This window comes from Thermobia domestica, chromosome 4 (assembly GCF_964235325.1).
Source record: "Thermobia domestica chromosome 4, izTheDome1.hap1.1, whole genome shotgun sequence".
Classification (NCBI taxonomy): Eukaryota; Metazoa; Arthropoda; class Insecta; order Zygentoma; family Lepismatidae; genus Thermobia; species Thermobia domestica.
The window spans coordinates 328139551-328165243 of NC_137457.1; the positions used below are offsets into that span (position 1 = coordinate 328139551).

A 25693-nucleotide genomic window follows, 5' to 3' on the forward strand; every position below is an offset into this window, starting at 1 on the left:
AGCTAATTCTCTCCCATTTTTCTTCACATTTATTATGTGGAGAAAATTATTTAAAGAAACCCTCCAATTATTTTTAATCGCTTTTGTGTAATGTCTATATTTCTGTCCCCTAATAGTACAAATGCTCCACACGAAACATTTTATGAGTCAGCTTCTTAATTCTTTATTGAAAGATCACACAAAACTGTTTTTTCTTTCTCCTAAATGCTTCTTTCGCCATTTCAACCTTTGCTTTCATTTTACGTTCACACTTCATACCATTACTAAGAATACAACCCAGGTATCGAAAAGTAAGTCACCTGTTCTATTTTCTCCCCTCCTACTTCTGTATTTAATACCTACCGCTTGCTTCCAATGAAATGAAATGAAATGAAATCTTTGAGTTTTACGTCCCACGGTTATGCCGGTGAGGCTAAAGAAGACGGTGATTACGAGAAATGAAGGAAATGGTGGAATGAAGAAAGTAGGAGGAAACGGGAGAACCCCGAGAAAACCCACGAGCACGGTGTTTGTCCACCACAAAGTCCACACGGAGCGAGCTGGGATCGAACCAGGGACCCCATGCACCAGAGGTGAACGCTCTACCACTGAGCCACCGCGGCCCCCAAACGCTTGCTTCCAATTACGATAGCTTTTATCATTCCAACGTTTATTTTCTAACGTCTTAACTTTGTTTTCAGATTACACAACAAGCAAACAACTGTTTGTACGGGAAATTAAAACTTCTATCAAACGGTTTCGATGGGCGCTGACATCTTTATCAATGATTTCTATTTGATACTAAACTACAGGTATATTGATAAGTTCCTGCCTCCCTGTGGAATCCTTCTGAAGAAAAAGTAAATTAAATTCTCACTTCTCAAATTGTTGTGAACTTGTCTTCTTGAACAAAAGGCGTTACAAAGTGGATAGGGTTTTCACTATTTGAAGATTGATTTATATACAGGGTGACCCTGAAAGATTGTGCACAAACTCCGGGAGGTGATTCGTGACATTAAAAGAAGACAAAAAATCCTGTTGCATGTTGTCGAATTCCGCATCGTATACGAGTAACACGGGGATGTTAACTTGGAATTAACAATCGAATCCTGATAATTGGAACGGAACAGAAAGTGAACATATTTCCGTATTCTTATTTCATAGACTAAAAATGAGAACCAGATTTTAACTCCAAAATAAAATCTAAGATTGGTACTATCACTACCCCTATATTAACTTACCTTTAAACTTCAAGGGAAAGTCATATGGATTGTAGAGAGTGAGCACTTGTTTATGTGATGATTGAGTATCCAAGTAGAAGTGCAGGGATGTCGGAAACACGAACACCGGTACCTTCCCATCAATTGGTACACTACGCTGCATTCCATCAAACTCTTCACGGAGGCTGCAACAACAAAAAAGGATTTTTTTTTTTTTTAACTAATGGATGCATTTTCATATTCAGAAGACAAAGATATCTTACCTAACCCTTGTGTTTATTAAATAATACAAATTGTTTCAACGGTTCGGTGCCTTGTTGTTCAGTGTGTAGCATTCTGTTTCGCTGCCAGACTTATTACATGATGAGGAGATTCTTCAGTCTGTGAAAACACTTTATCTCAAATACGAAAAAGACCTGTAACATTCTAAACTTCCAACTAATATAGGAGGTAAAGGTTTAAACGTTCCTCTTGAAAAACTGTTCCGACCTAGAACAAAATTCAACCATTGTTAAGTATTGTGAAAACATGCTCAAATTTTATTTTTGAATTCCTGAAGTCTAAATTGCTGAAAGCTCTATCCTTTATATTTAATCAGTTTGAATCTGTTAAAAAAATGAAATCTAAGTTTTACGTCCTACGATCGTGCCATGTTGGCTAAAGGAGTCGGTGATGATGAGAATGAATGAAATTATGTAATAAAGAAAGTGGGAGGAAACAGTAGAACCCCAATAGAAACCACGCACAAGACTGTGTCCACTACAAACCACATTTGACGTGAGCTGGGATCGAACCAGGGACCCGATCCACCAGATGAGCGGTCGAATCTGTAAAATATTTAACTGATATAAATGTGAAAAAACGTAGCACTAATAGAACAAGTACTACAGAAATTGAAAAAAAAAAAAAATACCGTTGCATATAAACTGATCCTTCTAGCAGTTGCGACATAAGCGCTTCATTTGTTTCTACAAGAAATGGGTGAAAGTTAAGCTAACTTTTCCATTTAGATCAGTTAAAAATCCAACACAGTAAGTTAGGACTTTCAACAACTTAGCGTTTTAATAATCACAAATACAATTGGAGCATGTTTTTAGTTGCTCTGTTCTACCTGAAAACGGTTTTTCAAGAGACATATTTGAATTTTTCGTTCTACAATATTTGGAACTGTGGAATAATAATTATAGGTTTTCTTTTTATTAGAGCTACGGTCTTCTACAGAATGAAGAATCCCTTTATCCTGTCGTTAAGTATGGCACCGTAGCAGGGTTTGCCCAAGTGGGCCCAGCCCGAAAAAACCCACCGGGTTTTTTCGGGTTGGACCCACCTGAAAAAACCCACCTTAAAACCCACCTGGGTTTTTGAGCTTTTTGTTAATATATTATTGCTACAACTAAGTTGATCACATTGAAAGTGATTTTTATCAAATTTTGGACTTTCCTCAGGCGAATTAAATGCTTTCACGTTAAGGTATACAACAACATTCTACATAAGACCTTTATAAAGTTCTGAATGCACTGAATAAATGAAAAAAAAAAACTTACCTTAGCTTGAGATAACTATATAACAAATTAATGTATTGATTATGCTTATAGCCTTTTGAAAACAAAGCAATTTTATATTTTAGAAAATACTTTCCGTAAATAGTGTGCTCACCGACTCGGCTATGCCGAGGGACGTTATCCCTCATAGGGGAGACCGGGGCACATTGTCACGATTTTCACGTTTTATTTTCTTGTGATGCTCGTGTAAGGCCGAAAATTATAATTTTTAGTATACACATACTTTGTTATCTTGTGCACAGCATATATTTCTCTGTCCAATGTAACTCGCTCTGAACTGGACTTATGTACTATGTTTTATGACCAATACAGTTGTGACAATGTACCCCATATGCGGGGTAAGTGGTCACAATATATGGGGCAAATTGTCACATGTTATTATTGTGGCACTTTCCAGAAATTGGTAGATATTATTAATGCAACTATTACTAATGCAAAAAGACTGTAAATGTTACCAGCATTAAATACTTAGCGTTTGAAAGAGAATCAAACCATAATTAAATGAAAGGGGAAACTATATTAGTTAAATAGGAAACAAAGTAGGAGGACCTGTAGCTTATATTTTCTCAACCTAAAAGATTTATTGTTACATCAAGCTTTGTAGGAAAACCAAAACTGCCATGAAAACAGAACTAACTCATAGCTAAGGAATCAAAACTACAAACTAAAAGGTCATAACAAAATGACGAAATTATCAAGTCATAGCCTACATCTCCAATAGGCCAACACAAAATTAGCCAATTGCATTTAAGTTGTTTCTGATTGTAGTTTATGAACTGCAAAGAATTTCTCTGATAGGACTACTGTATAGCTAGAAGAGGAGTAAATATTATTACGAAGTTTAGTTGCGTTTTATTAGTACGCACCGCAAACTAGTTTGAAAATGTTTATCCTTTTGCTTCTATAAAGTACCATACCTGGAGGTCATCGTCAGAGTCACAGTTAATACACACGTAAAACAAGTTCTGCTTCCCTCAGCTTTCTTAGGCCGATTCCGTACATCGAATGCACTGAATCCACTTATCGCTACATGTACTTGCACTGTATGGATCGCCATAAACTAAACAAATGTATCGTCGTCCTCTGAGGAAGAATCGTCATCTTCTTTGGACCTTCGTTGACATTGTTTGTAGGTGCAAAACTATTTGCTTGGGGAATTCTTATAGCAAGATCACCATGTCTTTTCAGAAATACCGGATACCAGTCTGGGCCAGCAATGGCCTTTTCATTCCATGACTCTAGGCATTTCAATCTTAGCGCTTTTGCATAGTTGTAAGCCAAATCGGGTCTAGGTCAAAACCCCCACAGCCAAAACCCCCACACTCAAGAAATATCAAAACACCCACACGATCGGTCATAACTCCCACACAAATGGACAAATCCCCCAAACGCACGAACGGTCAAAACCCCCACAGCCAAAACCCCCACACTCAAGAAATGTCAAAACGCCCACACGATCGGTCATAACTCCCACACAAATGGACAAATCTCCCAAACGCACGAACGGTCAAAACCCCCACACTCAAGAAATGTCAAAACGCCCACAAAATCGGTCAAAACTCCCACACAAATGGACAAAACTCCCACACATAGTAACGGTCACAATCCCCACATAAATGGACAAAACCCCCACACAAATGGACAAAACTCCCACATGCAGAATTGTCACAACTGCCACACAAATGGACAAAGCCCCAACACAATCGGACAAATCACCCTCACTCTGAAATGATCGTGATTGCACGTCTTTGTTACACGCCCACTTTAGTGTTTGTCATTACAAAACAGTGCAAGAAGAATAGTTGCAACATCAGTTTAAGTGGAATAAAAAATGTTATTAAAAAGTACAAGGGCAACATACAACCAGGATCATTTCAGAGTGTGGGAGATTTGTCCGATTGTGTGGGGGTTTTGTCCATTTGTGTGGCAGTTGTGACAATTTCTGCATGTGGGAGTTTTGTCCATTTGTGTGGGGGTTTTGTCCATTTGTGTGGGTGTTATGACCGATTACCAGTGTGGGGGTTTTGGCTGTGGGGGTTATGACCGTTCATGTATTTGGGAGATTTGTCCATTTGTGTGGGGGTTATGACCGATCGTGTGGGCGCTTTGACATTTCTTGAGTGTGGGGGTTTTGGCTGTGGGGGTTATGATCGTTCGTGTGTTTGGGAGATTTGTCCATTTGTGTGGGGGTTATGACCGTTTGTGTGGGCGTTTTGACATTTATTGAGTGTGGGGGTTTTGACCGGTTCCCGCCAAATCACGAACCTCTTTTGTAGTGAGTCCAAATTATATGTGCGAAGCTTGTTTTGGTATGATACTAGTAATTCTTCCTAGTATTACGAAGAGTAATCTAATATAAATGAGCATTGGCCGAACTGTAGTTCGCCATCTGTTACACGTGCACAAAATCTTGCCAATGTTCTGTAGTGGACATGAAATTCTTTAGCAGCTTTAGGCCTACGTATTGATATGGGGTTGTTATTTCTTTTCATAGCTCTTGCTGCAACCAGTAGATCTTCTATTGGTGGTGCTTTCCTCTCTGTCTTTCTTTTGTATATTCTCACTGTCTGCGAAACAGAGATAACCCTATCGTTTGTATTATACAGAACACACAGTGGGGCACATTGTCACAGTGACAACATGCCCCACGCGTCGCCATTACTCTTTTTACAAAATATCTATACCAAACGACAAGATTAGTTGCATTCAAAGTAGCACATTATGAAGCTCTATTTGTAACCTACATAACACACAAAAATATTTGTTTCTACCGCTTTCACGAACACACAAAACAGCAATTTCAGGACTCGGAAAATTTACATTCCGTCACTGAAAACAAAGTTCAACTGACGCAGCACCGTTGTTGCCGCGTATCTCCAATCGAGAAAAGTTAGTAGTGACATCTAGTAAGTAAACAAGAAAGCAGCACCGGCGTGCTAATGTTTTCGCTTTTTTCAGAATTGCTACTGTGACAACATGCCGCTTGTGACAATGTACCCCGGTCTCCCTCCCCTACGTTTGACGAGTTTAAAGCCATATGTGCCGGTACTACCAGTAAATATGTAGTGCCTTAGTAAAACTATTAGTATTATTTCTTACATTTGATGGTAGCACAAGTATTCTTCAGTAAAATTTAGTTGTCCAACAATAAAAGTTTAGTTCAGTTATTTATTGGTACTCTTCAAATAAGCGTTCTTTAGAATCACCACCAACAATAGCGTAAACATTCTTGTCAAATTTAAGAAGCTTAATGCTCAGAGTTCCGAAAACTACGTAACACTTACTACTTCAAGTACTGAATTCAAACTTCCGTACTAGTGGAAGTTTCGATATACAGTAAAGAAATGCTCGGGAAATTCCCGCAGTTAACGCACAAAGCATCGGAACTGAATATTTTAACAATAAAACTATTTTATTTTACGCTGGAAGATAAAATATGAATTATATCTTTGTTAATTGTTTTAAATTAATTTTCTGGAAAGAAACGTCTTGCAACAAATGCTCGGGAATTTCACCTAATTGAACGCACAAAATATCGAAAGTGACCTTCAAATAAAACCATTTACTTTACGCTGTTAAATTAATATATTTGGTGTTCATATTTGGCAAACGTCAGTGAGGCTTCTGGGATGATTCGATCGTCTGCCTGTGCCACACATACTACAGGGTACAAACACGAGACACACTAAATTTCCTGTACAGATTTTGGCGGCATACAATTTCAAAATGGTGGCTTTAAAAAAATATAGCGGGTATCCACGCTACAAAGTGCAATTTTCGGTCTTTTAAGTTGAAATTTTTAGAATATAAGCACGAGACACTCTAAATTAGCTGTATATATTTTGGCGGCGATCCAACGTAAAATTTCAAAATGGCGGCCATTTTTTCAAAACAGCAGTGAATAGAAAATTGTTGCAAGTTGTGACAATGATAATCTTGAAACATAAATCACATTTTAACACTTTTACCCCAAAGACATTGAAATATTTCGAAAAAACCCAATTAAACCCGAAAATACCCGAAAAAACCCACATGGGCCCAGGTGGGTTGGGCTTTTTCAAAAAAGCCCGGGTTTTTTCAAACCCTGCACCGTAGCGAAACATTATACAATTAAGCGAGGTTATATGAGGCTACAACATATCTCAGCGCCATGGCTATATGATACGTGAATCAACAGCTTAACGTGATACTCGAACCACACGAGCTCCCGCCAGGAATCGAACCAGGGTCTTCTACGCTAAAGGCGAACGCTACCCACACAGCCACGAGGGAGGAGGTCGTATTGTTATACGTAATGAAAACACCCAGAGAAGAACTGGAAAAATTCAGTACTTTGTATGGAAAGACATATTTATAAAGAACAAATTCCTAGTGGCGCTAGAATTAAATACGAAGGTATTTTAGGTTTACAAGTGTAACATTACTAGTCTAAAATCATTACAAGTGCTTTACGACGGATAAAATAAGTGAGTGCATATGAAAGATGAGTGCATTAGATACTATTTTCCACCGGCAGTGTACATAAGATGTATTTTATGTTTTCAAGTAGAGCGCTACTAGTATGAACCCATTACAACTTCTATTGAAATTCCTATCATTGTCAAAACCCGCTTGTTTTCACTACCCTCGCTGACGCATATACCCACCGTCACTGACGCACTTGCTCCCTTTCGCCGCATCCCCGCGCCTGGCCTACCAGCTTCACCCTGCTCTGACTGGGTTAGATAGCATTGGCACTTTTAGTAGCCACCTAGCACAAGTTGGTTTATGTTTCTTGCATTGTAGTTTTTATGCCATACGTCCGGACGCCATATTTATACGCAAATCGTTGCTGTTGATTTTGTTTAACGCCCCTTTCAGCAGCGACGGTATACGAGACGGGACCTACTGATTACCTTGGAATCCGAACCACATGAGCTCCCGCCGGGAGTCGAATCCGGGTCTACCACGCCACAGGCGCGTACGCTAACCGCTTAGCTACGAAGGAGCTATACTAAAATCGTAAAAAATATTGTAACTTTTCAACAATTACTTCTGATGGCCCCTTTGAATTTTATAGGTAAGATAGATGGCAAGTAAGATATTTTCATGTCTCCCAGTTCAAATCATTTAGGAGACAATAAGAAGGAAATAAGTGAAAGAATTACAATATTTCAACAATTATTTCTAGTGGTGTGCCGAAAGAAAACCTGTACGAATGATATAGGGGTACTACCGGAAGTTCATTTTTGGAAAAGATTTCAGACCAAATGCGGTCTCTTGGAAAATTATCTTCAGAACTTACTCATGGAACACTTTTATTATGATCTCGTTGGAAGAATACCATTTTCTTCTGTTTTATGTTTTATCAAGTAACTACTCTACAGTCTGAATCACAGCACACCACTGTACGAATATATATAATAAGTACGCTTCTTTCCATTCCGTAATAGCTTCATTTATATTAACCATCAGACTACCGCCTAATATACACTAATGCTGGCGTTACTCAAGCAAACGGTTCTACAAATTTTGACACATTTCTTACATTTTCAGGTTAGGTCAGAGCTTTGTCCAGATCCAGAATTACTACTTCCAGATTTACTTCAGGAGGGTTCAGTATAAATACAGTGTGGACGTACGGCATAAAATCTACAATGCATAAAACACGAACCAACTTGTGCTAGATTACAACTAAAGAGCACGAATGCTATTTAATCGAGTCAGGGCAGAAGCGCAGCAGAGGGGCTCGAGCGGGAGCGAGGGACGCATTCGTAGGGAGCAGGCGCGTCAGCGATGGGGATATATGCATAAAAGAGGATAGTGGAAGAGCACACTTACACATACAATACTTTCACTATCACAAAATTAATTTAAATATGCTGTGCACTGACAGTAATTACTTACATTTACACTCATTCCTTCACGAAAAATGTTTCACATCGTATTTTAAATATACATTTTCTATTTGGTAGAACCGTCTGCTCGAGTAAACCCCAATAATTATTTCGAGTGGGTACCAAAAGTAAAGCTGCACGAAATAACTAATTCATAACAGTTGAATAATACCTCTTACATTGGAAATTTCTTACGTAACTCGAGAACTGTCAGTATTAAGAAACAAGAATAATTATATAGATGATACTAGAAGTTCATTTCTGGAAAGATTTCAGACGAAATGTAGCCTGCTGCATGGAGGATTATCTTCAAATTTACTCATATAACACTTTTATTGTCCTCGTTAGAAGAATATCATTTCCTGATGTTTTATGTTTTACAAGCACCTATTCTAGTCTGAATCTCAGCGCTCATCAAAGAAAAAAAAAATAATAATAAGTACGATTTTTCCATTCTGTAATAGCGTCATTAAATATTAATCATTACACTACCGTCCATTATGCACTTTAATCGTTATAAAACTGGGAAGCAACTTATCACAAAGGAAATATGATCGTCAAGAAATTGTACAAGGGATGTATTATTGGGTAGATATTACTTGATCGTTAAATACTATCAATGGGAGTTGTTTCAAATACATATATAAAAGTACCATAAATATCAGCGATATTATTTCTTAAACACATAAAAAACAAAGAACCTGTACTATTCTATCTCACTCAATAATGATAAATACGTACAGATTTATTTTACGGATACCATTAGAAACTCCTATGGAAAAATCTAGCCATTTTAGTTCTTACGTTAGTTTAGGTAAGGAACCTCTTTACTTCTTTCATTCCCTGTTAAGTACAAGAACACATTACATGTATCAGTAACTTCCACCTAAAATAGTACAATGGTCGCACAATCAAAATGCTGCAACATTCTGCATGTATACATAAACCTTATATACACACACAGTAACTTATAAAATATAAACGTATCTACTAAAAACCCTGATAAATTCTTATACTCATTCTTGCAACCTACTTTTACCAAATAAGTTGCAGTAACGTTTTCTTAAAGGTACAATGTCAGCCCGAAAACTTGAAGTATATTCTACGTACTAACTTCATAATTTCACCATTTATAGATAGATAATTATAAATACACTAGTGTTTATATTTCTTAGTCACTTGATAATTTTGTCCAATCCTATATCACGCTATTAATTTAATGTTCTAAAACTTTGGAAGCATATGTATGTGAAATATAACACACTAATTTCCCACAAAAACTGAACTATCATTTCTAAACAATACCCACTCACATTCGTAAACAGCTGATATGCAAAATGACGTCATCCGAGCTCAGGGTCTTTTCACCAGCATAATTAGAAAGAACGCATTTCTACATTTATAATTAACACAAAAGATCTTGATATGGTAATCATGATCAAAGTAACATCATAATATTATTTAGAAAACTTTTTCGATGGGATTTCTAATATTATTTTTTTTTTTAATTCTTTGCAATATGTGATTTTCTTTATGTCGTTTGGAAAACCCAGTATTTACGCGCTTGCTTACAAACAATCCAACCATACTTAAGTGAGGACAAGACATTTGAAAAAACAAAAGAAAAAATTATGTAGAATTTATTCAATGATCATTTGAAGACAATGCAAATACAATTGTCTTTCATAGGTGCATATAATGATCATTGTGTTTTTTTTTTTAATTAATGAATTGTTCCTAGTCTTTCCGAAGTAGGTATATAGAAGTGACAAGCAATGGGTTGAGTCCTGAACTTTTCAACAGAAGAAAACTGTTACAGTATTCACTTGTGCAGAACGATCATTCCCCCACCCCCCCAAAAAAAAAATCAATATAGTGGAACAAGAGCACAGGTCTGTCTTCTAATATCAGAAACTTGTTTTTTTTTTCCTCCTCTTTGTGTTTTATAAAGCTTAATACTAATAATAATAATCTAAAAGCACTAACTGCACCCTTTACCATTCGAGTGGAAATTGGCTTCCTCTAGGCGCCCCTATATGACATCCTGGTCATGCTGTTATATGTCACTACCTGGGTTATTGTTTTCCTGCATGGTGCTAATAGACGTCGCTAGGGTGCAGCCAATTTGTCGATTTAAAACTGTGATGATTTAACCCTTATGGGATCTTGGCTTTTTGGGCTATTTTTTAGACTTTCAGTCAAGCAACTACTGCATCGTCACTATTTATCCTAGGATCATGGTTCATACCTCATTCTCTTCAGAATAGAGCTGGCTTTTAAGTGGTACCACTTGCATGCTCATACCATATACCAGAAGCGGGAAAAAATGTCAAAGTGAAAATTTCGGAGGGAAAAAATTTTTCCTCGAATTTTGGCCCCCCTTGGACCCCCCTGTGTGAACGTAGCCATCTAAAAAAATCTGATAAATAGTACTTGGTATACTGAATGTGTGTGCCAAATTTTAAGTTTCTATCTTGAATAGTAAGGGTGGGAGAAATTTTATCAAAAATTCCCACAATGCCCCAAATTACCACAAAACACTATGATCTCAGGGAAAAAATTTCCTGAGACATCCCTAATTACCCTAGGGACATGTGTCGCCCTTATTCTCTTCTGAATAGAACTGCCTTTCAGGCGGTACCATTCACATGTCTCCATCATGTATCTAAGGCGGGAAATTCCAGAAAAAAGGGATTTTTTGGTCTAAATTTCCCTTTTTTCAAGTTTTAGCCCCTCTGGACCCCCCTGTTTTAATGCAGAAATCTGAAAAAATCTGTTAAATGCTACTCGGTGGGCTGAATGTTTGTGCACAATTTCAATCTTCTAGGTGCAAAAATAAGCCTGCCAAAAAAAAAATCAGAAAATTAACCATGTTACCCTATACAGAAGTGTATTTTTAAAAAATCACTGAGACGTCCCTAATTACCCTAGAATAATAATTCGACCGTCATTCTCTTCAGAATGGAACTGCCTTTCAGACGGTATGACTCACGTGTCCCCATCATGTATGTGAGGCGGGAAAATCCTGGAAAACGGGATTTTTTGGGTAAAACTATCTCTTTTTTCAACCCTTTGCCCCTCTGGTTCCCCCCTTGTTTTAGCACTGACATCGGAACAAAAAATCTGGTAAATACTACTCGATTGACTGAATGTTTGTGCAAAATTTCAATCTTCTACGTGAAAAAATAAGCCCGCCAAAAAATAATGAACATAGGGTTCATAAGGGAAAATTTCTATTTCAAAATTATGACGTCATCACCTCCTATGTCTGGACGCAGGACGGTCTGAAACCATACGTAATGTCTTCTACAATGTATCTGGACTTGAAAAAAAAACCGGACGAAAAAGCTCAAATAGAAGAGAAATAACGCAATGTACGATGAAAAATGCGTATCGTACAAAATGTACGATAAGATCCCCAAATGGTTAATGGCAACTTAACAACAACTATATTGTTTCAGTATGAGAAGGTCTGTAACCATATTTAGATCTGGACGTTTTCAACATTAATAATATAACTATTTAAGTGCAACAAGAGTTAGTACGTAGAGAGATTTAAGAGGAGATTGGGACGTTTCACTGTCTGAAGAAAACCGCTTCTCACTATCTATTACTACCCGGTTTATTCTATAGCGAAGCGATTAATGTTGAAACCGAAAGCGGTTGATTTCTGCCACTTCCGGTTTGAATAGAGGGTTGGGAGAGAAGGTGGCAGGGACGTAGGCCTACGCACAGTGTGGGTCCGGGGGACCGGAACAGAGATGGAGTGGGTAAATAAAAGCTTGATCCACCAAAGTGTTGCCAATTTGGGGAAAAAGTCGCTAAATCTAGGAGATTTGCCATCCAGGATGGCGACAAAAAATAATTTTTCCGATTAGCGACTTTTTTTAGTGATTTTGGAATGACGATTTGGCGACTTACTTCCAAATCTAGCGAATTTTCTGCTGCAAACAACTTGTCCTAAAATAAGTACTATTAGCTCGAATCAGTTCACATGATATGTATGTCTTTTTCCTTTTGCTTATTTGAATCAGTGTAGGTGTTAACGAGCTGGGAAAGTACACAACATTTATCTGGGAAAGTACACAACATTTATCTCTATATTCCCACTTTGATTGCTGTTATCTCTTACCTTCTACCGGGGACTCCAGCTTTTAATAACATTTAGTTTACAGAGCTTCCGTTTAGAGGCACAAATAATACATTACCGATAGCAAACTGATTATCTGTAGAAGCGAAAGTAGAACTGAAGTAAGATTTTTTTCTAGACCTTTAATTTTTTTCGTTTTTCTAAACTCATTTTTGATTTCGTTGAAGCAAAATTGATCATAAAGTTAAAAATATTTAAAAGTGAAATTATTGTTAGTTATATATTGAGTCTTCCATATACGTTCTTGTAGATAGTACTATAGCTTGAATTGATGCACGGACCTAACATGACCCACTCGTGAGATACTCAATATTTCGCAAAAACTCGGACCCCCACACATCCTTAAGATATGTACATATTATAATTAAAGCGATATGATAACACCCCAGTTGGGATTTTTGGCCTGTAAATATATGAACCGCTTACTGCAGAAAGCAAATATGTAAATATTTCTCAGAAGAGGCAAAAAGCTGAATAAAACTATCTTTACAATATTTCCACCATAGCATGTATGATAGAAATATACGTGATTAAAATACAATACAAAATTTATGTATGACGTAAGGGGATAGAAGGGAACACTGTTTTATGTTTTGGACATGTTTTCTTTATGCAGTAAATGTATTGTTCAAACGAATCGTGAATTGAATTGGTTCAAGAAAACGAAAATTAAATTCATAAACATCCTTTATTGGAAGAAAACTTAGCTGTCAAACATTTCTGAATAATATGTGAGTTGTAGAACTAGGAATTAATCAGTCATCTTTATCATCAGAACGTGTTTTTGTTGTGATGGCCCACGATGCTATTGAACTCCAAAGTAGCGTCTTTTCCTGAGGTATGATGTCATCCATTTGAAATAGGGTTATTTCCTCAACTGTCTATTTCCCCAACTTTCCAGAAAGGTGTCATTTCCTCAAGTGCTTATCTTTCTTCTTAATCTGACGATCATTAACCAAAAGAAGGAGAACAACTTCTGAAATTCTTAACTAATACAAGAAAGAAGAGGGGTGGTACTTCGTTGCTGGCTATTTGAGCTGTTGCTGATAACTAGGGTTGCAGGGTGTCAAATAAAATCATACTTTGTCGAACAAAATTGCATATAATGTTACTTGTTTTATAATATTAATGCAACTGAAAATGAACGTAAGGTATGTCTGCAGAGTATGAAATGTCTGTTTTACAATGAATTCATTGAACTGTTCTTTAGAAACAAATCTCAAGGCAGAATCACTACACGGATTTATTCTTTAAATCCCTTAAATCTAAAAGTGCTGGGTAAAGTATTGTGATATGGAACAAGTCACACGGACAATGAGAAGTTACATTAATCAATTGCGGAGTTCCTATTGACACTGTTGGAACCATGTTCCTCCAATATTTGTTGAATAAATTAAATATTATTATCACTTTTGAAGGAAATGATCTATTTTAATTCAAACTTTAGTTCATTGGTCAAACTTTCTGTTGACACGTAAGCTTACTAGTAGTTCTGTATAAGATCATGTTAAGAGAGTGTGAGGTAAACAGTTTGCGCTGCTCTTTTCAATCGTGAGATCTTGGATTCAAATTTCAAGTCTGTATATCCTGATTAGGCAGGCTAATTTTCTGTCTTTAACATGATGCTACCTTCCTGGCTGGCTTTTCCCCAAATTTTCTTTTACTTGTTAATCTTTCAAAGTGAAAAGACTTTCCGGTTGTATCTTGAACTGGAAGTAAATAAGTTTCCTTGAGCGCTTAAAACCTTGCACTTACAAGAAACATTATTTTTATTATTAAAATCGCTTATGTCTTCAGTGATTTGAAGCTGTAACTGTCGGGAACTTACAGTCGTGTAGTACCCCAAAAGTTCCATAATACCTATTTATTTATCTATTTAATACCTATTTATTTTAAATTTATTTTCATCATTTGAAAACATGACAAATTCTAGTGAGATTAACAGTTTTCTTTTAAAATCCATTCGACGTGGAATTGATGATATTCTACATTTTTAAATGAATCTAAAATAAGCAAAAGGCATTATTATGCTGTATAGAACATAGTGATCCAAAACAGTGCTATTCAACCTTTTTTCTCGGTTACCCCTAGACACAATTCGCCATTCAATTGTGTACTCCTGAAGCTGTTTAAGAGAAATTAAATCGAAATGAACTTATTAAACTTAATACACGTTTTGTTGATTAAAAAGGGGGACAAATAGAGACCCAACAAAATGACAATCTGTGGGCCAATCAAAACACTATTTATAGGGGGATAAGTGCACATCCAAAAAAAATAACATGAGCAATTTAAAAATATATAGGGGACATTCAGTTCTACTGAAGAGGATTTTCGCCTCATCCTCCCTGATAATTCGTACACTAAAGACAATGTTAAAAATTCAAAAACTAAAAGTAACTTTAGACCTAACCTGTTAATGAGATAACTGAGCTTGTTTCCGGAACGCCAACTACTCTATTCTTGGTCGAATCTTCGAGAGTGCGAGAATCAGAGCGGATTCTGGATTCAAGCAATTTCTGTTTCGTTTTTATTGATGTTAATGAGAGAAACACTGTTCACACACACATGTTGATGGAGTTGAGTTGATTTTGAGTTTAACGTCCCTTTTCAGCAGCGAGGCTATATGAGACGTGGACCTACTGATTAACGTGGAATCCGAACCACATGAGCTCCCGCCGGGAACCGAACCCGGGTCTCCCGCGCCAAAGGCGCATACGCTAACCGCTTAGCCACGGAGGAGCTCTCACATGTTGATGGAATGGAAGAAGTTGTCAAATAGCACTGTCACTAATTTCATTTTACTCTTTTCGAGCATAAATACAAAAGTCACAAATTGACAAGTTATCCAATTTCATTTGCAGTGAACTGTCAACGGACATTTCCAGCAGACCCCCAGAGGCAGCATTACGTACCCCCAGAACAGTGACGACGCCAGTTGTAAGTTCCTAGGGGGGCAAAGGAGGGGCAGATACATTTTCGGGGGGCGGCTATTTTCCACACCAAAAATGACATTTATTATGTTTGACTTACTTTAGATTGTGTATTTCGTTGTTGTTTTTATATTACGCCTATATGATAAACTTATTTCAAGTAAAATTTGTAACTAACAAATAAGTAACGTCTGCACATGAAATATTTTTCAATGCAACTTTTGAAACCTAAATTGAATTACTTTCGCGTTTGCTACAAGTAACAAATTCGTCTAGTACTATATGCTACATATAAATTTACGAAAGGCTGCTGAAAATCTCCAACCCAGAAGGGGTGTAGGTACTAGGTAGAAAGATGAAACTGTGGTTTTGAAAAACATGTTTTCAACAAATTTTCATATTAATAATGAAATTTTTATTGCTTTCTCAGGCCTCTGAAGTGATTATGTGCGCCCAAACAGCGAATTTCACGAACATCCAGATCACAACTATTGTAACATTTTTGTTCCACCAAGGATAGTCACCAAAGTAAATTAATGAGAAAATCAGTGAAACACTACGGGACTCTCCTCCATTATATACAGTGGTGAAGAAGTGATGGCTTAGTTCAAACGTGGCGGTTTCTCAACAAATCATGCTTTACATCCAGGATGACTTTACATCCACTGACTGTTCCCGAAATCATGGATGCAATTTGTGACATTATTCTTGAAAATTGCAGCATTTCAGCCAGTGGTAGATATAACCTGGGGCTGGGGTTCCTACGCCACCCCAGTTTTTGACTGTCAAAAAGAATTTAAGCTATTATTTATACACTTTTTAAAGTGTATAATAAACTCACGATATACTTATTATAGTCTGAGGTTTGGCTGCAACCACCTTCCCCAGTTTTTACCGTCTCAGTAAAACTTGTGTCAGAGATTGTGGGCATTTCTTTGGAACGCGTCGGTAGTATAATTCAGAATGGCTTGGGTATGCGCAAGTTCTTAACACAATGGGTTCCCAAAAAATCTGTCAGGAGAATAAAAAAGTGACGGCATTAAGAGAAGTCTTCTTCCAATTTGAATGTAATGCTGATCATTTCGCTCACGAATAGTAACCATGAACGAAATATGGTTGTACCATTATGATCCTGAAAAGAAACAACAGTCAATGGAGTAGTAGCACTCATTTCTCCCTCGCCCCAAGAAGTTCAAGACACAGAAGTAGTTTGAAAAACTGTTTGCAACATTCTTCTGGGATAAGTATGGAGTCGTACTTAGGGATGCGCACGAGACAATATTTATGGCTGTCTCGTCTCGAAAATGTGCTGTAAAAGTGATGTCTCGACTCGAAAAATGTATATTTCTCTATTGGAAGAGCCATGTCTCGACTCGAATTTTGTCAGGAAAATCCTGTCTCGACTCGTCTCGTGCGCACCTCTAGTCGTACTCAGAGACTACCTCCGCAACGGTCAGATATTTAATTCAGAATCTCTACATTACTCACAAAACTGAAAGAAAAATTCAAAGTTCAACACCGCGGAAAATGAAAAGAAAGGAATTGTGTTCCTTTAAGAGAATAGAGGAAGGTTACCAAAGAGCACGTATTTAATATTCATTTTCAAATAGCTCCGAAAGTAATGAAGCAAAAATTATATAAATTGTACAAAATTTTAATTGAAGTTTAGGCTACATTGTAAGAAATAGAAAAGTTTACTACTAGATGTAGAAATGGAGATATACGTTAAAAAGTTAAAAAACTCAAATGCGTACTCTTAAGGACCAGTGTCCCAAAGAGTGCGTTTTGCGGTCCCTAAGAGGGCGCACTCAACATCTATCATACTTGAAACCTAAACCCCTTAGTAAACTTTAATTTACCCTAAGGTTTGCTTCCAATTGTTCGCATACAGGCGATTCTAAACTATTTTGCTTCCAACAATTTCTTCATTACACGTCCATGTGGTTTTAAAGAATTTATTATGAACGTACACGAAATTTAAAACATTAGAGAAAATCTTCGTTTAGTTTCACCCACAAATTATGATTTTTGTGAGTAAAATTAATGATGATTTTTTAAATTCTTAGTTCGTGGTTTCATTACATTATTCCACCAACTGGAAAAAAATCCTGAACAACACCTTTAGTGTATGTCTTTTTTAATTCTTAGATTGTGGTTTCATTACAATCGTAATCGAAGCCATATTTTACTCAGAATTTTCCTCCAGAACACTTCCAGAATCTTTATTTTGATCATTTCCTCCCTACTTAGGACGACATCATCATACCATGAAAGGCAATGGCAAACTACCATGGACCAAAGGCCTACCTTCGGGCAGAACACCACATCATCATTGTAATTTAAGAAATTTTGTGAATTTAAAATACTTCTTATATGTGATTTACAGTTGGTGCTTGAATCGAAGACAAACAATTACAAATAATTCTACAATCCATTCAAACATCATATTACACTCCGAGAGTAACTGATGAGAATAACCATAGTCTGTAATATGAATGCCGCTACCCACACACGCTATCAAAGAAATTCTCCCAAAGAGTACGTGCGCGTTCTTTGGTAACTCACTAACGCGCACTCTTTGGGAAACAGCAGTCAACTCGAGTAAAATTCATCCACGCGGCTGCATATGCAAGACCCCCGAAACAAAGCCATGGTAAACAATTCTATCTGCATTCATGTTTCCTACCATGCAACAAGAGTACTGTAGTTAGCTGCTATATCAGAATAATTTCTTAACTAAGAGTATTAAAATATCAAGAATTCAAAAAAGTTATTTTTAGCTGTATTTTCTGTTTGCAGCGATCCGTTAACTTCCCTTTTCTTCGTATCAACTCTCACACAAAGACGCATCAAACAGCGTAGCAATAACAATCCTGTGTGTTACCACTTTAGCGTAATTGGCACTGCGCGCTCTTAGGGTGTGCGTACTCTTTGGTAACCCTCCTCTACACCTGTCCATCGAACCCCTGCGAACACAATTAGCATTGCATAATCTAGGATTTCAATGTCTAGAACATCATCCTTATTCCCCAGATTTAGCTCCGTCTAACTGTTGCCTGTATTTATTTCCCAAACTTAGATCTGATTGAACTTTAGATCTGATAAGGGTGGTGTTACGAACAGTGGTGCGAGAAAGTCTCCAGATTTTTTTTTTTTTTTTTTTTTTTTTTAACTTCTGCAAAACTGGAACACTGTACAAGGTATTATATTGACTCTCGGGGAAAGTGTAGAAGAAGTAAAACTTCACCATTCCACGTGCACTCCTGGGTTGGGCTACGAATTTTTCAGCAGCTCCACGTACATTTCTAGTCAATATGGTAGACGTTATGTCAGTACTTTGAAACAAAATAAGTAAGGGAGCACTACTGCATACCAATTACTAACTAAAAATCAACACTCTGACAATACGTTTTATTGGTAGCTAAATAAATAATCGATTTAATTCCATACATTTATTATTATCATCATTTGCAGGAAGGGAAAACACAACTTTTTTTTATTCAAAAAATTAAGCCCTGGTAGTCGCAAATTAAGCTGTTATAAGCCCATCCTCCGAATATTGAACGCCGAGAATAATGTTCCAGGAAATAGAAGTATAAAACCTTTAAATAAAACAAAATATGAAACTGAAAACTTCAAAACTGGATAAATACATACAAGTTATGCAATTGGTTTTACCTTTCTTTTGTTTCTAATCGAAGTTGATCCAATGAGAAGAAAACAAGTCGACCAAATCTACTATTGTTCGCTAGGCACAGTAATTAAAATTGATAAGAAAGAACTGTAACTAAAATTTACCGGAAAAGGCGCTAAATTAGAAAACAGAAATATGCGTGCATACCCAGACGCTCAAAGAAGAAAGCTTGAGGACTAATCTGCCACATAGTAAATGCATGGAAAGTAGACTACAATTTGACAATGAGATTGGTTATGATACTGATATAAAATACTATATGTAGAATGTTTTATGATTGTAGGAGTCTGGGGGTCAGTCTGGATGGCAGTCAGGGGGGCAGGAGTAGCCACCAGGGGGGCGCTCGCCCCCCTTGCCCTCCCTCTGGCGTCGTCACTGCCCCAGAAACATCTTCGCGTATCCCCAAGGGTACGCGTACCACCGGTTAAATAGCACTAATCTAGAACATGGGAAGCACTAAGAAATAGAATAGTAAGAATTTTGATATGGTATATTTAGGTGCTAAGCATAACACGATAAATTTATGAGGTCATAACATTATTATTAAACATATAATAATAAATAATTTATGGGTAGCAATCCTAGGGTTTTATTTACAGGAAATCTATCCTGTATCTCGTTCTGTCAACTAGACCAAAAGATCTTGTGATGCATGTACATTATTCGGTCAAAACAATGATAAATGTTTTTAAAAATAATAGTTTGACTCAGTTTTATCGAGATCTGTATTACCAGTGTTCGAAGTGAAAAAAAAAAAAGAGGCGGTATGTTTTATTATGATTTTACTCAGCAAAATCATATTACCTATTGAGTGCCAAACCGCCTCTGGTCATTTAAATATTGTCTTGATCACTAAAAAACCAGAGACGGTATGTCCTCATTACTGAAAAATCAAAGGCGGTATGGCATACCACCGTATATCGTCTCACCTCGACCACTGTGTATTACCATATTGTTTTGTTTTCAATACTGGAGAATTTACTATAGTTTTCTTCAATCAGCTTATTCGAATTATATTATACACAATCCAAGAAACTAGTATGACTTACTGAGGCAATCGTGCGTATAGGACAGTTTATTTAAAACAATATCGCCTGTAATTATTTATTGAGTATTTAAAGAAACCTTTTGTTTTGAATGGTTCAGATGCAGGGTTTTGCCTTCGTAATTCAAATGGGATACTGAAAACGTGAAAACTGCTATGATTAAATTCTAAATTGAAAACTTGTGTAGTCTATATAGTTTAGGAATATTCAGATGTCCTTTGATATAAAAGACCTTCATTCTTAAAATTTAATAGTAAAATTTTATCTAACCAACCAGTGGCAATATTGTATTTATTTTATCACGCATAGAAATCATATCCCCCCATTCTGGTTGTTGGCCAAGATTTGTTTCTCTGTCTTGGATTTCTAGTTCATGATCAATATCAAGATAAGGCACTTGAGGAAATGTCCCACATTTTCTGGACTTGAGGAAAACGCACTTGAGGAAATAACCCGATACCCATCCATTTTCTTGTTGTTTATGGATAGAACAGAGTTTTAGACTTGTCTGGAAGGCAGGTCAAAATGTTTAGAAAAGTTCCTCAGCCTAAAAGTATTCACTATCAAGCCACCAATATTCATGTTACACTGAACACTATGTAGAATTAGAGATGAGAAGTACATCTCATGGTATTTTGAAATGCTGAAAGTCGTTATTAGGTGTTTAGCGACATTTTTGTCATAAGAGTCATCGTTCAGACACGCTTTTTGTAAAATTCAGGCTACCAGGAAAATGAAATCAATCGCTTTCATTTGAAGTCGAGGAAGTTTTTATGAGCTCAACAACGTCATCCACTATGTAGTATCTTTAATCCTTCAGTTTCTTCCGTATTATCCCTAAATCCCTATCATTGGGCATGAAGGAGTGACCTCTAACGGTAAAACTACAAAGTATCATTTACTGCCGATAAGGAACTCGTCCGGGACAAGTTTCCTTTCTGCAGTAAACGAAAAATTGAAGGCGTCGCGATGCCCTTTGTTATTGAACGGGTAAGTGTCATTTCAGTGCTAAACGATCCATTGACCTATTACAAACCATAATCGTCACAAAAAGAAAGGAAATGTGTAAATGTTGGACATGTTTGCTTCGTGCAGTGCTTATTTCATTTCAAAAGTCTTTTCATTTGGCTTTGAGATTTGGCCTTGACGGTGACGCACACATAGCTACATTATTTTTTTTTTACACTTAGGTATAATAATTCATATATTACAGGTGATTCAAAAATATATGTTTTTCAGTAGCCAGCCGCTCTAAAGACGCACAGGCTGTCTCAAAACCCAAATAGTAAGTCCTATTGCTACGAGGGCCATCCGGAAAGTGGTATTCGTTTCCGGGGAGCCGCTGGGTAAGGTCAGACCGCGACAGTGGCTTGTCTGCCTGCTCTGTGCGAGGTTGCGTGACACTAGCAGTGCCTGTGTTGTGTCTGTGCTCGTTTATAATGATTAAACGAATTGAGAACCCCGCCAGTTGTGAAGTGAGGGCCGTGATTAAATTTCTTAATACGCGAAACGTTCGACCTTGTGAAATTCATCGCCAATTAAAGGAGGTGTATGAAGACAATGTGATGGACGAGTCGTCTGTTCGGCGCTGGTGTCGCAACTTCAACCTGGGGAGGGGCAGTACACACGACGAGGAGCGTTCAGGGAGATCATCTGTCATTACAGACGAACTGCTGAGGTCAGTAGACGAATGCGTGAGGAACTATCGGCGCGTCACAATTGATGAACTCTGTGAACATTTTCCAAATCTGTCTCGAACAATTGTTTATGAAATTGTGAAAGACCATCTGCATTATTAAAAAATCTGTGCAAGGTGGGTCCCTCGCATGCTCATAGATTAGCACAAAACCAAGCGTATGGCTGCAGCACTGACGTTTCTGGGACGTTATTCCGATGAAGGAGACTCTTTCCTGAATCGCATCATTACAGGAGACGAAACATGGGTTTGTTATCCATCACCTGAGAGTAAATGACAGTCCATGGAGTGGCATCACGCTAATTCACCGACCAAACCAAAAAAATTCAAGACAGTTCCGTCCACCAGGAAACTCATGGCAACCATATTCTGGGATCGACGAGGTGTACTGTTCATTGATTTTATGGCCCGTGGAGACACAATTAATGCTAATGCGTATTGTGAAACATTAAAGAAATTACGGCGGGCAATACAAAATCGACGGCGAGATCTGTTGTATACAGGCGTCATTCTCCTTCATGACAATGCCAGGCCGCATGCAGCTGCGAAAACACAACAACTTCTGCAGCAATTCAAGTGGGAAGCCTTCGACCATCCACCGTATAGCCCGGACTTGGCCCCTTCGGATTTTCATCTCTTTACGAAGCTTAAAGACTTTCTGGCGGGAAAAAGATTTGACAGCGATGAAGAACTTAAACGAGGCGTGACTACGTATCTCAATACGCTGGCGGCGGAGGACTATGACGCTGGAATACAAAAACTCGTCACACGGTATGACAAATGCCTCAATTTGCTTGGTGACTATGTGGAGAAGTAGTGTAAAGTATCCTCTTTCCAATAAAAATGTGTATATTTGTTAATATGTACTAACTAACTAACTCTATGGCCTATGGAACCCGGAGGTTCAGTGCCGCGTTCACAAAAGCTCTCCACTGACTTCTATTCTTAGCTAATTGGATCCAGTTTCTACTTTGTATTCCTATCTCTGTGAGATCCATTTTAATATTGTCCTCCCATGTGCGCCTAGGTCTTCCTAATGGTCGTTTTCCTATGGGTCTACCAGTCAAGACTTTGAAAGCGTTTCTACTTTCTTCCATTCTAGCTACATGACATGCCCACCTAAGCCTCCTAGACTTGACGACCCTAACAATGTTGGGTAAACCGTATAAACTATGTAGTTCCTCGTTATGAAGCTTCCGCCATTCCCCATTCTCGTTCCTCTTGGGTCCGAATATTCTTCTCAGGATCCTGTTCTCAAATACTTTCAGTCTATGTTCTTCCCTCAGAGTAAGCGACCATGTTTCGCAACCATACAGAACAACAGGCATGATTATCGTTTTATATATTTTAAGCTTCAAATTCCTCGACAGAATTCGCGACGACAAGAGATTTTGAACCGAATAATAACACGAATTCCCTGCTTTTAGTCGACATTTAATTTCTTCGTGAATATGATTTTCGTCTGTTAATATTGATCCTAAATATTTGAAAGTATTCACTTTATCAAAAGTATTATTTAATATTTTAACGCCTCCACAATTTGCCGTATTACGGTCCCGACGCACTTCCATGTATTTAGTTTTCTCTGCATTTACTTCTAAACCCATGTCCCTGCAAGCGTTTAATAATATCTCTGCATTTATTTCTACTGTTCTCCTATCATCCCCTATTAAATTTACATCATCAGCATATGCCATAACCTGTTGAATGCCGTTCAACTCTAGGCCCTGGTTGCTATCTTCGATTTTCCTTATGGCGTATTCCAGCACAAAGTTAATATGTACTACTGTGTCTTTATTGCACAAACGGGTACCACTTTCCGGATGGCCCTCGTATTATTTCAATTAAAATAACAACATCCAAAAATACCTAAAGTTCTTTTTCCACTTAGATATACTCATTTTAGGTAAGTAAATGGAAACAAATGAAAAAGGGAAAAAATGGAGGCCTTGAAAGTAAAACGTAGACAAATTCACAAGTGTTCAGAAGATCCTGTCGGCAATCCACTGAACAGGATGGGTCCTACTCAGTCGGTGTTTCCGAGTGGTTTATGGTGGGTCGGTGGGTCAGAGTGAGTCATGTTGTGTCGCCAAGGGCGTCATTTAGGGGGGCAGGGAGGGGCAATTGCCTCCCCCCCTGAGTTTGAGAGTTATATAGATTTTATCAATAGAGTAGTAGTAAATGAGTGAAAAACGCGAAATTTAACTTATATCAAGGGGTTTTGCGCCCCGAAGCAAAATCTGAAATGACACTTCTGTGCTGTGTCGCAGTAGGTCAAGTCAGGTTGACCCACGATCCAGGCCCGTATTTATGTAGGGTATAAGTGCTATTTTGTGTTCCTGTACAGGGCAGCAAAATTTTACATTTTTTAAACATTCACAATAAAGTAATATTTAAAACTAGCAAGCGCGAGAAAGTATGTTAATGTGTTTAATTGCCTCTTATTACAGTAGTTACTAATTAGCTGGCTTATCTGATTATTTTTAAAAAGTCGTCCTCCCCCACTCCCACTCCAAGGGTGAGGATGAAGTTGAACATCATGAAAACTGATACCATTAAACTCAGCGAGTTCGAAAACTTTGAATTCAACACTTATATATGTTATTTTCGATTACTTTTAAAATCTCGCCCCCTCCCTGGGGAGTGGAGTATGACCTTGAAGTTGAATTGGATTAAAACTGTCACTATTCATCTCAGCGACCCCAAAAACTATGCATTCAACTCTAATATTGGTCGTTTTCGGGAAGGGGCGGCAAATTATTTAGAGCACAGGAGCGCACAGTACATAAATAAAGGCCTGCGCTGACCAACCCAAAGTCTTGGCCCACTCCATTTCTGGTCCGGAACCTCCTGAATCCTGACTTTTCTGTAAATTTAGTCTAATTTTATGGATAGTTTTACAAATTTCAATATAACTTATCCTCATAATGAATTTGAACTCGCTCCGGAAATAAAAATTTGCATAGTGTGGCCCTGGAAAATCGTATGAACCTTTTCTTAATACTCTAAATTGATTATTTCGAAATAGTCGTTTCTCGCTCTGTGTAGATCATTTCATTTATCATTTTATTTTTATTTTTCCGGTTTTAGGATAATCGATTACGGGATACAGCTTCTCGATATTTATTACTTTTTTTTTTTTTTTTGCTCTATAGTGAATCAAGAACGTAAAAAACGATAATCGAACTCCCGGTTCGATTTTATCACACCCATCTACGAACTCTATCTATACCGAACTTTTGACACCTTACATCAAGGCCAAAATTGGCGGTGATCCATGAAATAGTTCTTTAGTTTTTTTTTCTCAGACGGAAGGACGCATGGACAGACAGGATAAAAATATAAAGCAGTTTGGATGGTAAACGAAATTCATTAAAAATCAACAACAGTAATTCATATGAATGCAAAAGAAATGGAAGGAGGTTGACTAGGGTTTATATTTAAATGTATTGGACGATTTAAAACTAAGGAAAATTTGGTCAGAATGGACAACCACAACATTAGAGCCGGGGTTAATATTTTTTTCTTTTTGCTAGA

The 25693-nt window shown here is 37.4% G+C and overlaps 1 protein-coding gene across 5 annotated transcripts in view; it reads right to left on the minus strand.

Annotated features, from left to right (window-relative positions):
- The window catches only part of LOC145684446 (motile sperm domain-containing protein 1-like), a 31240-nt gene extending 21138 nt beyond the window's left edge, over positions 1 to 10102 (minus strand). Inside the window, exons 1-2 of one of the 5 annotated variants that reach the window (XM_081756842.1) lie at positions 9951 to 10102; positions 1221 to 1384 (exon numbers count right to left, since the gene is read on the minus strand). In XM_081756842.1, coding sequence (XP_081612968.1) covers positions 1221 to 1362 — 142 coding nt within the window. In that variant the 5' untranslated portion in view covers positions 1363 to 1384; positions 9951 to 10102. The other 4 variants (XM_081756839.1, XM_081756841.1, XM_081756840.1 and 1 more) reach the window with 4 other exon arrangements.
- Between the last annotated feature and the right edge of the window lie 15591 nt (positions 10103 to 25693).